At 42.0% G+C, this 15,877-nt stretch overlaps 1 protein-coding gene across 2 annotated transcripts in view; it reads left to right on the forward strand.

The window, feature by feature from the left end:
* The window catches only part of SOS2 (SOS Ras/Rho guanine nucleotide exchange factor 2), a 54,506-nt gene that overhangs the window by 19,031 nt on the left and 19,598 nt on the right, over nt 1-15,877 (forward strand). Inside the window, exons 5-9 of one of the 2 annotated variants that reach the window (XM_074148507.1) lie at nt 741-944; nt 2,176-2,319; nt 6,703-6,813; nt 8,923-9,021; nt 14,954-15,081. In XM_074148507.1, the coding sequence (XP_074004608.1) occupies nt 741-944; nt 2,176-2,319; nt 6,703-6,813; nt 8,923-9,021; nt 14,954-15,081 (686 nt within the window). The remainder of the gene's footprint in view (nt 1-740; nt 945-2,175; nt 2,320-6,702; nt 6,814-8,922; nt 9,022-14,953; nt 15,082-15,877) is intronic. The other variant, XM_074148508.1, reaches the window with a different exon arrangement.

A 15,877-nucleotide genomic window follows, 5' to 3' on the forward strand; every position in this document is an offset into this window, starting at 1 on the left:
TAGGGTAGGAGAGAGAGACTGGTCTTGCTGAAATACAGAAGCTTCTCTCCTAATTCGTGCCAGACCTGTCACAGTAATGACCGAAGTTAAGCCTGTTAAGTTTTCATAGAATTGTCTAGGTTGGAAGAGACCCTTGGGATCGTCAAGTCCAACCATCTATCCTACTCTACAAAGTTCTCCCTTATACCATATGCCCCAACACCACATCTAAACGGCTCTTAAACACATCCAGGGATGGTGACTCAAAGCAGTATTGAGTATTTTGGAACAGTATTAATTCTTACAAAACAATGGAAGGACAGAAAATGATGTTGTCCTTTATTTCTCAGCTGTGTCACTGTCGTCCCGATGCCACTTTGTCGTGACAGCTCTTTCCTTCTTTATTATACAGAAAAGACATTTAGTTTTCATCCTCATAAATACGAGAAACATTTTTGTTTAATTTTATCTTTATCAGGAGGGTTTTGTCAAAGTCTTATGCAAGATGCCTTGTTTTCAGAGTTGGTTCTGCATGAATTGTAACTTGTTTTCTAGGTCGTACTAACTTATAAAGGGGAAAATGGCTTTGGCAACTGCTCCAGCCTTCTGCTGCCAAAGTTGAAATATTACTCCTTTGTGAAAGTGATCACAGAAAGTATTGTATTAAAAACTCAAAGGATTTCTCTGAACACATTGAAATAGCTGAGCTTGAGCCAAGTGTAAATCAGGCTTGCTTGTGATTTTTAAAATTTCTCTGCTAGGTTTTGATGGATATGTTTGATCAGGACGACATTGGTTTGGTTTCTCTCTGTGAAGACGAACCCTCCTCTTCTGGGGAACTCAACTACTATGACCTAGTGAGAAACGAAATCGCAGAAGAAAGGCAGTATCTGCGGGAGTTGAATCTGATAATAAAAGTATTTCGGGAAGCTTTCCTATCAAACAGAAAATTGTTCACACCTAACGTAAGTCCTTTAATAGGTTATTGATGTGTAATGCCAGTTGCTCCATTAGCGGCCATAACGTATCAATATTACATTCACTGCCTTGGAGGTAAAATTAAATTTGATTTATTGCATGTCGGTGCATAATGAGCGTTGACTGTATATGAAATAAAACAGCGGAATTGCCATTAATAGTATGAACGAGTGCTGCTCTCAGAGTAAAGCTTAATGGACATGATTCCCGGTCGGATGCCAGCAATACCTGGAGTCCTTTAGTCGTGTAGGTAATAGTTATACTTTTGCTTAATGCAAAAAATGAACAGTTATCTACCTGCATGTACAGCCATCCCTGAACTGGGATTTTCAGGTGATACCAGCAGGTTAAGAAGAGAGGCAGCGGGAGACATTCCCATTACAGCTGGGTGGGTGTAGAGGTTCCTCGGTAGCCGATAGGATATCGGAGAATCGTGCAAACGTGGGGACGGAATTCAAACGAAGATGATGGGAGGAGAAGGGAGCGATATTTTGGAGCTGAGGAATATTCTTTTGTTATTTGGGAACGGGTATGAGAAATTTTGAGATGGCTTGTTCCCACGAAGCGACTGCCGTGGTCTCGGCGCTGGCAGGAGGTCAAGCAAGCTCCGCGATCTTGGGTTGGGGCAGAGGAGGCTTCCGAGAAGCGTGTTTCAGGGGGGTCAGAAGGAGAAGGCAGATCGTTGGAAGGGGCTGCCTAGTTGGGTATGTGGATTTGGAAAATCTAAAAGTAGAATTTGGAAAAAGAAGGTGCCAGTTCCTCCTCTGTACCCAGGTAATATTCTGCTAAAGTAGCCAAGTAGCTGCTTTACTTTTACCTGTGGTTTGGAGGATCTGACCTTGGAGCTGCTTTAAATCACCTCCTTCCTGTTGTGTCCTGAGAGACGAGAGTCAGCAGAGGGGAAAATAACAGCTGTGAATCGTGACTCAAAAGGCCAGGAGTTTCTGTCCAATGCGCTGAACAGCCTGTACCGGGGCTGCCGCTCCGGCCTGGGAAGGACGATGCGTCTGCCTTCGCTGGGCTGAGAATTGTGCAAGGCTGGATGTGCCCGGGCAAGCCCACAGGGCCGGGAAAACCATGTAATTTAACTTTTTCCTTGCTTTTTTTTGGCTCCTCTCCATTTACCTCTTGGTTCAGACTTCACAAAATATGCTCCCATATTTACATAAGCAAAATAAATTATTCTAAACCCTGCTGAGATCTGTTTTATGTTTGCAGGATATCGATGTGATATTTAGCAACATTTCAGATATTCATGAGTTGACAGTGAAGCTTTTAGGATTGATTGAGGATACCGTTGAAATGACTGATGAAAGTAGTCCTCATCCTCTGGCTGGCAGCTGCTTTGAGGATCTTGCAGAGGTACGGTGTTTGGTTTTTTTCTTTTTTTTTTAAATCACTGTTTTGTTTTCTTAGTAAACTTCTGGTCATGACTCTGGTATCTGATAAACTTGCAGTTGTAAAATGTCCTTATAATAAGCTCTGAATAGCAATCTTCCCCACCCATTCTTTAGTAGGAAAGCTAAAGTGTGTTTTCTACTGTCACAGGAACAACGTATCGAGCAGGTAAGCACAAAAATAAAATCTTATTTTGGAGTGGGAATTACTTGCTGTGACCCTGTAGGGATGTGGATTTGAAAAGTAACTACCCCGGGACTGGTTACTGGAAGAAAGTGGTGCCTCTCTTTTTGTAGGCGTTGGTGGCACATCCAGGGCTACCCAAAAATCATAGCTGTCGGTCGTAGATCTGCAGGATGAGTGACTTGAATTGCTCTGAGCTAATTCAGCCAAAATAGGTTCTTCATTCAGCCAAATGCATTGTTAGGCATCTGGAATGGGAAACGTTTCTGCGGAGCAGTGACTCTGGAAGGAATGAAGTATCAAAACAGACTGAACAGAAGCTCTTCAGTATTGTAGCAGAAGTGCTATTGATACCCATTGACTATAAAATAGGTATTAAAGAGCAGGAATACGGGAAGACACTGCACGTGGATTTGGTGTGGCTCATATTAGAACATTATTAACAGTTATTTTGTCAGTTTTTTGTTTTTTTTTTTAATGGGCATTGAAATGCCACAAGGACTACAGAAGAGAGTCATGAAAGTAAAGGTTTTGAGAAAATGCTTTACAGTGAGATAGTCAGTTTAGTCAAAATAGGGTAGGTATATAGGTACCTTCAGACCTGAAAATAGAGTACAAAATGACTCTGGAATTCAGCAGAGAAGGCGCACAGCAAAAATGCAGTGTCTGAAAGGCAACGGGACAGTTCAGCTTAGAAATGCCCCGCACCTTTGCTGGGGGAGCCAATTCTTGGAACAACTTACCGAGGTAGATGTGGAGGTTGTGCTGAGTTTGGACATGTTTAAATTGAGTCTGCTTTTTCTTGAGAGGAGTATTGAGCCCAGTTTTTTGAATGAAAGCGTAAGGGGAATCACGTAAAGCACATGGGCTGTATCACAAAGGAAGTCAAATGAGATGTTCTGGCCTTAGGGAGAGAGAACATCTCAGATGAACCACAGGGTGAATGTGAAGATTATGGGTTTTATCTTAAAATTATGATATATATCAAGAATATGACAACCAATAAAACTTCCTTTTCACTTTTCCGTATGTTCAGTTTTTAAAATCTGAGGACTGCACGACCACACCAGTACCCTTTGGAAAACATTTACATTTTTGTGGGTGTGAAGAATATGGGTTTTTCAGCCCATGTGCCACTCGCTTATGAATATACCATAAAGATAAAGTTTTCCTGCCATTACATCAATAAATCCCTCATGTGACCTATCAGTAGGAAAGTCCAGTTGACTAGGTCTTAGCTCATTAGTTGACAAAGTATAATTGCTTATATAATGATAAGGAGAAGCATTTGAACAATGAATTAAAGTAGAATCGTAGAATGGTTCGAGTTGGAAGGGACCTTAAAAGACCATCCAGTTCCAACCCCCTGCCCTGAGCAGGGACACCTCCCACCAGACCAGGTTGCTCAAAGCCCCATCCAGCCTGGCCTTGAACCCCTCCAGGGATGGGGCAGCCACAGCTTCTCTGGGCAACCTGGGCCAGGCTCTCACCACCCTCACAGCAAAGAATTTCTTCCTAGTATCTAGTCTAAACCTCCCATCTTTCAGTTTAAAGCCATTACCCCTCATCCTATCGCTACACTCCCTGATAAAGGGTCCCTCCCCAGGGACTCAGTAAGTAGCTATTATATTAAAATTTGAAAACTACTTGAAATTTGAAATAGTACAGCAGTATCCTGGAAAACATACACATCTCATTTTTTTGCAAAAGCTACTTTTAGGCATCCTGTGCTTTAAGGAAAACAAATCCTTTCCAGTGAGTGAAAATCTCACTTGATTTTCGTTAACTAATAAATAGGAGATGAAGAGCAGATTAATCTCCAAGCCTTCTTTTTATGCAGGTAGTAAGTTTGAATTTAATAATTCAGTTAATATGGAGCAAGACCTGCTTAATAACTAGGCTGTTTGTTTGATCATCTGGCGTGTTGAGATCGTCTTTCTGTGAATATTTGCAGAAGGGATCATTAAAGAGAGATATGAAAGTGAAGTGTTTATTTGCTCTGCCTATCGTACTGCCATGCTTGTTCGCTTAGTGTTTCCATTATAAAGGTCCTTCAACTTATTTGGAAGGATAATTAAAACCAAATAACCCTTGAAAGCTGGAATCTTCCCCTTTGTCTGTTTTTCTGCATCAGTTATTGGGAAGGTTTTAACATAAATCTTGTCGTGTTTTTGAGATGAGGAACTATGGGGAAAATAAACATTTTTTTTCCTGGTGTGGAGAAAATAAAAAAAGAAAAATCTGATGCCTTACAAATGAGAGTGGGAGATGGATATTTGTTAATACGCTGGTAAAAAGCCCCCCACATCCTAGGCTGCATCCCCAGCAGTGTGGCCAGCAGGGAGGGGGGGGGATTCTGCCCCTCTGCTCCGCTCTGGGGAGACCCCCACCCCGGCAGTGCTGCCTCCAGCTCTGGGGCCACCAACAGCAGAAGGACATGGACCTGTTGGAGCGGGGCCAGAGGAGGCCACAGAGATGCTGGGAGGGCTGGAGCCCCTCTGCTGTGAGGACAGGCTGAGAGAGTTGGGGGGGTTCAGCCTGGAGAAGAGAAGGCTCCGGGGAGACCTCAGAGCCCCTTCCAGTCCCTAAAGGGGCTCCAGGAAAGCTGGGGAGGGACTCTTGATCAGGGAGGGGAGCCATAGGACGAGGGGGAAGGGTTTGACACTGAAAGAGGGGAGATGGAGATGAGATCTGGGGAAGAAATTCTTTGCTGTGGGGGTGGTGAGACCCTGGCCCAGGTTGCCCAGAGAAGCTGTGGCTGCCCCATCCCTGGAGGGGTTCAAGGCCAGGTTGGAGGGGGCTTTGAGCAACCTGGTCTGGTGGGAGGTGTCCCTGCCCAGGGCAGGGGGTTGGAACTGGATGATCTTTAAGGTTCATTCCAGCCCAAACCGTTCTATGATTCTGTGATGGTGCTTGCAGGTAGTGGGCAGACATTGAGTAACAAAAAAAAAAAACAACTCCAGAACGCCCCCCAGGCTCGAAACTGGATTCAGATTCTGCTTAAAACCAGCCTGTTCAGTTAAAGAGTCTCTAATCATTTCTATTCAGCTGCTGCTGCTGAAGTACCAAACCTTCCCCTTCCTTTTCATCCCCCCCCTCTCCCCCCCCCAATCTAATGCGAATGGACAGGGATGATTAGAACTTGATGAGGAGAGTTGAGAGCGATATTATAATTTGCATGTGAAAAAGTGAGTGCAATCTATTCCTCTCCTCCCCACGAAGCCTTTAATTGCAGCTGCCCCATGAGTAAGGTAGGAAATCCCCTGCACAAATGGAAAACTTGAGATTTTACCTGAATTTTCAAATTAGCCTTTGTGATGGTTGGTACTCCCCAGTCCTGCAGCCTCTATTCTGACAAAGGCTTCAGAATTAAGGTGAAAAGAGGTATGTGCTTATTCTGGTCATGGTGCCATCAGCACCGGATAAAACCCGGTGATTCATGAGTGATTCAGCCCAGTGAGTGTGCAGAGACTGGGGAACAGCCTGACAGGCTCTGGAGCAGGTGATCTGTGAGCAGGAATAAATTATTCCTGCAGAGATTCATGTACAGTCAGGTTTTCATCCCGTCCTGCTGTAGTTGGTATCACAGAATCACAGCCAGAGACTACATCCAGGGTCAGAATTTTTGTACCTGAAACCCTTAGAGGACTTTTCTCTGAGGCTCTTTCAGACTCACAGCTTTGTCCCAGCGTGAGGTATCTCCCCAGCCTTCCAGCAGGGCCAGAAAAGTGTGCAGAAGTGCAGTGCTTATGGTGAAGTGCCCCGAAATGGCGGTGGGACAGCAATGCCTCCTTGTGACAGTCTCCAAAGTTCACCTTGACCTGCTTTTCTTTCCAAAGTGCCATTCCTTATTGACAAGTAGGAGGTAAATTGCCATTCAGTTGGCTGAAAGCAAGAATTTCTCTCGGTTCGCGCCGCTTCAGTAAAGCAAAGGTTGGGCTAGTGCCAAGTGTGGCGAGATTGAGGAACGCTGACAAAATGTTGTGTGCATTTAAAATTTGGAAGTGAAAAAGGGTTGTGGTTTTACTGAATATTTGTTTTGCAAAATTGATCTTTTCTTGAAAAGTTCCACTTGTGTTTCAGCTAATTATATAAATAGTACCAGCAGGGACAGAAATGTCTTGCTTCCTTCATGTATGTATATAATTCTCTGTTTTTATTCAGGAACAAGCCTTTGATCCGTATGAAACCTTGTCCCAGGATATTCTCTCGCCACAATTTCAGGAGCATTTTAATAACTTAATGGCAAAACCTGCTGTTGCTCTCCACTTCCAGGTGAGTGCCAATGAGAAATAACGGAATTGCTTTAGTTCTCGTATTTCAAAGGGTTGAATTTTGTCCGTAATTCTTTACTTCCCGCTGGGGAAGAAACCCTCTAGATTCTCACCTTTCTTCAGTGTAAGATATTTGGACTCTGCCTCTTCCCATAAAAATTGGTCATAGCTCTGACCCATCCCTGAGTCTTCTGCAGGGATTTTTGTCCTCACATCAGGCTCTCTTGCTTGAGAATAGAGGGTGACTTCTCATTCCTGCCACTTCTATTTCTGTTCTGCCTTTTAATGCCGCACACGGGCACAATGTTGTCATTTTCTTCCATACACATATCCCAGGCCCCCCGTTGCTCAGCTTTGACGCTGGGACCGGCAGTTTTTCTGGAGTCATATCTTTATTAGGACCATCCAGCAAGATCATCTGTAATTTTTTTTTGTTACTTATTTTTTTCCTTTATTTATTATTACTTCCTTCCGCCAACGTGGCAGATCCATTAGACTACTGTTCAGCAGACGGAGCTTGTGTTTGGAAGTGCACTCAGAGGAGCTGCTGAGCAAGCGTTGGGTCAGTGGTGCTCCCAGCTAAACCCATTATAGATAGCGCTTAGTTTGTAGGGTTCACCGGTGTCTCTGCAAGCCGAGATTCCTCTGAGCCATTCCTTCAGGGTGAGTGTTTCCTCTCCAGCTCTGAGCACTTGATAAGCTGGATCATCTCACTCTTAAATACTACTTGGTGAATGAAGTGAGACCCTTTACCTCCCTCCCTAGCAAATTTAAAGCCTACAGCCCTATTTCAGATTAAATTGGTAATTGAGTCATTTGGCGGTGAATCCGGCTTCCTTTCTGACTCTCCTCACCATAGAAAGCTTTGGGCTTTCCTAGGGATGTTCCTTCACACTTCTGCAAGCTCTGGAGTGAAGGTGAAGTCCAGGCTGTGGGCCATGGATGTCCGTGAGCTGGCTCTGGCAATTGCAGAGAGATGCAGCCAGAAATCTTAAACAGGGGGGAGAGATCATTTCCAAAATGGAGATCGGATAATTCGGTTTGCGTTCAATAGTTATCTTGATACAGAAGATGGCAGGGATTTCACCATCCTTTGGGAAACCTCTCCTCATCTTACAACCTGTTAATTAACCGCTGGGAATGGGAGAAGTTTTCTGACTCATTTTCTAAGTCATAAACTTGTGGTTCTCAGTTTTCTGAGGGAGAGGAGATACTAATATTCATTTTTTCAGTACTTGATGTGACCTCTATTTCCGTGGTGTATTGGGTGTAAACTGAAGCACCGCATACATAATTGGCAGGAGAAGACGTTAGAGGGAAGTTGGTGACAAGTTTATTGGATTGTGTGGGAGTCCTGGCTGGTCTTTAACATTCCAGTGTTTTCCTTAAATTTTGCGGCAAACTGTCACCCAGGGTAAAATGTGTTATTTTGGAAATAGGTATGAGATTTTTTTGAAAATACATTCAAACATCTTCTGCATTTTGGGATATGCTGTTGACTGGGGAATAAGACAATCGGCGTAGCTGTGGGCAGCGCGGTATTTGTAGGTGTTGTCACCTTGAACGAACGCTATTAATTGAGTTGTGCAGGCAGCGCTGAAATAGGAAGGTGCTGGGGATTCACCTCGACGTGAATTAAAGGATGCTTATAAAATGGCTTGTGGGTAACTCAGTCCTCTGGCTTCTTACATTTGATTTGCTGCTTCTGGCTAAAATGTGCACTGTCCAACTGTTTTAAGGAGGCAGGTTGTGCCACTGGTTGGGGGGGTTACGGGGTGTCTTCAGAGCTATGGGTTCACTGGTGAGTATGGATCAACAGCCAGCCGAAGCTGCTGATGGAAGAGGGTGTTCACAGGTTCTGTTTGCTTGATGTCAGAGCATTTATGCGTCTCTGAGTCTTATAAAGAGTCTCATTAGACAAAAATGTTTTTGCAAACTTTATTGTCCTCCTTACTACTAGATGTAAGCACGGAGTCATGTAGATGGGCAGGGATGCCCTGGATGTGTCCCGCACAACCCCCTTGCTCCAAGCACTGCTAACTTCAGGCCCTCATCCAGTCCCGTTGTGAGTATTTCAGTGTAAATAATCCTGTTTCTTTTTCCTTTTCAGTCCACTGCCGAAGGGTTTAAGGAAGCTGTACGATACGTCCTCCCACGACTCATGCTTATCCCAGTCTATCATTGTTTGCACTACTTTGAGTTACTTCAGGTAAACGAAGCCACGCTCTTCTTTCCTGCTAAAAACATTTCTTAATGTGGAGAATTGGGATTTTCGATGGGCGAGTCCATTTTACTTACTGCTTAAAAGTTATTAAAAGATAGAAAAACGTTAATTTGACACCAGTTAGTATGTCTGAAAAGTAAAATCATGTAAAAGTCTTCAAAAGCCTCTTTGCTCTGATATGAACCCTTGAAGTAACTGTATTTTATTAAACAAACATTTATTGAACTATAATTCTAACGTGGTTAAAAATGTAATACGCAAATCTAGTTCTTGAGTTCTGAATTTTTTGTCCGTTCAGAAAAATCTAGGCGTAATTCAGATCAGTGTTCTCAGTCCCAGGTCACACTCCAGTTGCAGCTCAGCTGGTCTTACTTTGGGGTTTGGGGAGGCACCTCCTTTTCGGCAGAGACAGAATAATCTGTTCTTAGTGTTCAACCGTTTGTCCCAAGTCCTGAATGGAAGAGATACAGCAAAAAATACTGGTTTTCACAGTATACTTTTCCATATTGAGGAGGAATGAAAACAAGCACTATTATTTTCTTATTTTCTCTCTTCTAAGAAATGACATTGATGAAATGTCAGGCTTTCTGGAATTCTGATTCGGATGATAAAAAGTCATTACTGCGGGACGTATTTCAGGGGTCTTACCATACAAGTTGTTTAGGTTGGCATCTAGTCCCTGTTCCTGAGCAATTCTGCCTGTTTGAGGCTTTACTTATTTTAGAACAGCCTCTATTGGTTTGACCACAGATCACTTGCACGTATTTTATTCTGACGTGCGCTAGCAAGGTGGTTCACATCAGTCCCCATTTCCCTTGGGTCATAAAAGCCAAAAGCCAAAAAGTAACTAAGCCTGTATCTATTTGCTTACAAGCACATGCTTTTGCTGTGAGTTATGAGCAGAGAGGCCAGCAGTCAGCAGAAATTGAACATCTGAGATGTATAATAATCATTCTTGAGTAAGAAAAAATAACGTTGCTGTAGAAAACGCAAAAGCTTGAAAAATACTTAGAGCTTTTTTTTTTAAGGAACTGAGGATAATGTAAAAAAAAAAAGTTTCTATTTGCCCCACAGTGTTGGGAAAGTTTGTGATGTTTAGAAGGGTAAGTGAATTATTAACTAACTGGGATATATTTAAATTAAACAGATGGAATATCCTGTGGCTATAGCTGGCATTTTGAAATAGCAACAGAAATTATGCTCTTAAGTTCTCAATGTAAAAAGTGATAGTAGTGCTGTTGTTCGGGTGTGTTATGGTCTTCCTTTGTATTTCAAAGGATTTGCTTGTATGAAGGACGAAAAGGAAACTTTGCAACATAGAAATTATGTATAATACAATGTAAAATTTTCTCCAAAGAATCTCAAGCCAAAAAACAGCAATCGTTTTAAGACCGAGTCTGTAAATAGCTGGCAAATACTCCTTTTTTTTTCTTTTTTTTCTTTTTTTTATTTGAAGTTAAGTCTTGTTTTCATTATGTCTGCTGTGATTTTTTGCATATTCTCATTTAGGTAACTAAAAATAAAGATGATTTATTTTGAGCCGTAAACCACACATCTCCAATGTATGGATTACAAGTATTTTGTAGAAAGGTTTAAATCCAGGTGATCTCAATACATTTTAAATCTTTAAGCATTTCTGTTGATAGCCGATTTAGAAGACGGTTAACAAAGCTTAAAAAAAAATCCCCAACCCAACCCAACCCTAACGGTCAGTGAACTTTTCTCTAGATCACTGCACTGTCTCTATTGAGAAGAGAAACTTTACATTGCTGTGATTTTAATATTTGCCTTCATAAAGCTTAGGTTTCTATAAAGACGTCTTCTAGAAGACAATAAAATGATGACGGCAGTAAAGGATGGCAGCAGAAGAGCACGGAGCGGTTCTGCCAGCCCAGCTTTGGTGTGAGCACTAATAGCTTTGTAAATAGGTATTTCTGTCAAAATAGTGTAACTTGCCTTTTCCCTCAGGGTCAGTTGCGTCTGATAATTCTCTGGAACTTCTTAAAATGTTGTTCTTTCACGTTTAAAAGACATAATTGGATTAGTGACCTGTATTCTGGTGAAGGGCAGGCTAATTAATGACCCGTTGTGTCTTAGAGCTGGGAAATGAGAATGCATCAGGATGAAATTAAAGAATGAAATTAAAGAGTGAAATCCTAGGCTGCAGCTTTGGGAGAATCTAAATATTTAACTGATTTTACAAGCTGCATAGAGTTTGTCTGCTTTTTAGGGAAATGTTAAGGTGCATACCTTATTGAGCTGAGCTTTGTGTGTGTTCGAAACTTCAGATGAAATACTTTGCATGCAAACGGGGTAGGTTTTTTTCTTCAGTGACGGGAAAGGGCGGTTTCTATTTATGTTCTAACCCATGGCACAGAGAAGACAGTTGGGTTTTGATAAATCTGTCGTAAATCTGTAATGCTGCAAGAGTTTGCTGTCTCCTGGGGGGCTCGGAGCCTGCTCGTAACTCCCGCTAATATTGATAGGATCAAGTTATACATGCAGAGTCTTCAATTTCCTCGTATTTCTGAAAAATGAAGTCTGGCAGATACTGCAAAAGCATTTTGTTGTTTCTTTTATTTGTTTTTAACTTGGATAATACAGCAGGATGCTGCATGAAAGAGAATATTAGGCGATGCCTTTTTAACTAGGGAACTGTAGCAGTGAAAATTATTAAATTTGACCTTTATCCCCAGTATACAAGATTTCTGAGTGGAATTAGAATTGAGTTGCAGAGGCTGACACTTGGCTGTCTTGAATCTTTCTAACCTTGTGAGCACCGAGCAGAAATCTTAAATACTGCTCTATAGTGAGTAATGGTAAAAAGGAATCTTAAATAGCACCCTATAGCGAATAATGGTAAAAAGGAATCTTAAATAGCACCCTATAGCGAATAACGGTAAACACAGAGTCTTTTATTGTGACCACTTTAGTTGCAGGTTTAAAATTTGAATTTTATGTTGTAGTTTTGAAAACATCCTAAATCTACGGCAGTGATTTTTAAAAAGCAGAGTGATTTTTAGGGATAGAGAAAGTATTTATTCAACGATATTAAAATATTATAAACTGTTGGTACAGCTTCTCTGTTACCGTTGTATTTGTCTCTGGGAACCTTGGTTTAAAAAGACCTAGGAAAAATGGAAGCAGAAAAGCAACAGAATACTCATTATTTTCATGGTTTCAGTAGGGAGAGAAGCAAGAGGCACAAGGGCTGGATGGTGTTTGGAGAGCCCGGTGCTAAATTTCTTTGGTTTGGCAGCTTTTCCTTAGTCCCTGGGAAATCACCTTTGAACACCTTGAGTCGGAGGGAGGTCCTGATGTCACTTTAATATTGATTTTTTTGTTTGAGTAGTGACAGAAAATGGACCTGCCGTAGGTTGAGGTGGAATGAATGATGACAGCAAAGGTTGAAGGAAGTCACACTAAAGAAAGAAAACTGGAAGGAAAAAGAAGTGGTGTAGTGATCAAAAGTTGTTAGATCTTGCAGGAAGGCACCCTAAATATATTCTGATTGTGACATCTTTAATTGATTATCAGAGTATTTGGGTTTAAAACACCTATGCTTGACATTTTCGAGCACGAACACCTTGATGCTGGCAGCATAGAGGAGAGCTCAATGTCTCACCAGGCTTTCCAGCTCCAGCGATGCTTTCATAGATGTTTCTGTTGATACCAGCATCCCGGGAAACATTCTTCATTGAACCCAGTGCAAAGAACTCAAAGAACTCATCCAAATCCTTCCTGAGCAAGGTGCTGGTTAGAGCATTAAAATCTGGAACGTGAGCAGAGATCTGCTCAAGTCCATGTTTGAGCCCAAGACGACTTTCTTCTGGTGACTGTAGAGTGTATCCTTCCTTCTCATGTGATTTGCAGGCAGAAGATTATCCCTAATTCTCGCACTTGACTCACTGTGTTGTTATCCAGCCATCCAAAACGTATGAAATTCCGCCTTTTGATCTTTTCCAGTGTTACCTAATCATTGCCTGACAGAGAAACCCCAGTCAATATTCTACAGGATCACCACAATACGATTTTTTTGAAGGGAACAGTGTTCTTCATTACTCTTTTCCGACAGTTTTCTGCACAATAAATTGTATAGTTAATATTCTCAGTTTATAACCTCTGGTATTTTAACTACATCTGGCATAAGCAGGACCCCCTTTTCTAAAAATTTGCGTATTTTCTCTGTCCTGCTGTTTAATTAGAAAGATGCTTATTAAGAACTGGCCTTTGGAAAAGCAGATGTTGGTCCAGTGATTACAGAAATGAGAGGTACCTCAGGTAACCTGCCTGATCTGCAGGGATCTGTTCACTGAGGTGTAGGAACGGATTGGTTTACTTCCAAAGGTGGGGGTTTCTTTGATTTTTTTTTTTTTTAATTTTTTTTTTAAATACAAAAAAAAGCAAAACATGCCGTTTGATGTCTGTTAAGTGCCAAAACACAGCTCCCTTTGGAAAGGGGATGCAAGAAATTCAGCTCAGGATATAGAATCATAGAATCATAGACGAGAATCCTGTGAAGAGAAAGAGTATTTTTATCAGACTCAATAGTTTTTCCCACCTTTAGGATTTTGCACTTGCCATCTTTTCACAGCACTTTTATGTTCTTTGCATTTCTGTGGCTGATAGTAAGGAAAAGAGGGGTTTCCGCAGAGGTCGAGATTTTTCCCTTCCCTGTACTGTTCCTCAGCTCATAAACTTCCCGGCAATTTGTGGCCATGACACTTTCATTTCTCTAATATGCAAGATGGAGGTTGTTTGGGCATGTGAAAAATAAAAAATTATAGTAATTTAAATTACAGAGAGTGGACCAATCTGGTCAAATCCTGTTCTCTCAATTACTTTTAGAGGAAGCTACATATCCTTGCTGAGGGAACGTAGTGGGGAAAGGAAAAGAAGGCTTCTGCCATGCTGAGTGATTGTAAGTAAGATTTCTCTTCAAGTATGTAGGTAAAACGGAGTTTATCCAAAACTGCCTGGCATATTGGCTTGATTTTTGCCCAGCAATTTATTTGCTTGAATTTTCTTTAAAAAAAATTCATACGATCTTGAAGAAGGAAGGGGTTAAAAAGAAAAATCTCTTATTTGTATCAGTAGCATTTTAGGAGTGATGACCTTGAAGACCCAAAAAGAGGAACTCTGTGAATAGGCTTTGCTCAGAGCATGTTGCTGCCAAGTATAAGGAGATGATATAAAACCCTATTGAATTTCCTAATTTATGAAGTTTCTGCCTAGTGGTAGAGATGGGTCAAGTCTTTATAAAAAGGAGATGGGTTGATTCTCACTGTCTTTACATTTTGTTATTAGTAGCAAATCTTGAATTTCAGACTTTTTTTTTTACGATGCTTGCACTGTGCAAAATTGACATTTCTTTTTGAAATAGATGAGTTTGCTGAAAATGGCCGAATTTAGGTAAGAAGCAAAGAGAGAATCTTGGTCACTCTCTTTCAAATTTGCTCTGAAATGGTGAGATTAGTTGACTCATTGAAGGGATACTGCAGGTAGTTACACAAAACAGCATTTAATTCTCAGCTATTGCAAACCTCGGAACTATTTAATAAAATCAGTTGTGAAACAGGGCATCGTTGAAGAGATAACGGGGAAACCAGTATCTGACCGTTAGCCTTGGCTCTCAGTGAAAGGGTAACGAGTTATCTTCCTAAACTCCCTCCGGCTCTCTCCTGTTGAGTATCTACTGGCTTCTGAATATCCCACCGATGTTTTTAGTGAGTAGTTTTACACAGAGAGCAAGTTTTCAAGTGTGTTTCTAGTAACAACTCTCTCATCAACTTGAAATCACTGACTTCCCTGAGTACTTTGATAACGCAGCGTGAGAATGTTGGTCGGTCTTCCTGCCCTTCTAGAAATTAGACAAACCTGAAAGAAGAAAACTGTTTCTTGTTTTATTCTGTCACAGCAATTGCAGGAATGCAGCGAGGATGAGGAGGATCGGGAGTGCTTAAAACAAGCCATCACTGCCCTTCTCAACCTGCAGTGCAGCATGGAGCGCATTTACAGCAAACACTCCCCGAGACGTCGGCCTGGGTAATGATCCGCAGAGCTGCCCCGCTTTCCCGGGGGGCAGAGAGGGACATAAATGATACGGAAGGAATTATCTTTTTTTTTTTTTTTCTTGTTAGATAATGTATATGTTTCATTTTCAAGCCAGTTTTCACTGTAAAGGGAGCAGCAGACCAAAACCTTCACAGTCCACATCTACGAATAACAACAATGTGAATAACATCTATGAATAACATCACCAGTACAGGTTGGGGGCTGAGCTACTGGAGAGCAGCTCTGAGGAAAAAGACCTAGGACTCCTGGTGGACAACAGGATGACCATGAGCCAGCAATGTGCCCTTGTGGCCAAGAAGGCAAATGACATCCTGGGGTGCATCAGGAAGAGTGTGACCAGCAGGTTGAGGGAGGTCATCCTCCCCCTCTGCTCTGCCCTGGTAAGGGCCCATCTGGAGCATTGTGTCCAGTTCTGGGCTCCCCAGTTCAAGAAGGACAGGGAACTGCTGGAGAGGGTCCAGCAGAGGGCTATAAAGATGTCTGGGGTGTCTCTCTTATGAGGAAAGGCTGAGGGACTTGGGTCTTTTTAGTCTGGAGAAGAGAAGACTTGAGGGGGGATCTGATCAACACCTATAAATACTTAAAGGGTGGGTGTCAAGAGGATGGGGCCAGTCTTTTTCCAGTGATGCCCAGTGACAGGACAAGAGGAAACGGGCACAAACTTGACCATAAGAAGTTCCATCTCAACATGAGGAGGAACTTCTTTCCTGTGAGGGTGGCAGAGCCCTGGAACAGGCTGCCCAGGGAGATGGTGGAGTCTCCGTCT

Source organism: Numenius arquata, chromosome 6 (assembly GCF_964106895.1).
Source record: "Numenius arquata chromosome 6, bNumArq3.hap1.1, whole genome shotgun sequence".
NCBI classification, from domain to species: Eukaryota; Metazoa; Chordata; class Aves; order Charadriiformes; family Scolopacidae; genus Numenius; species Numenius arquata.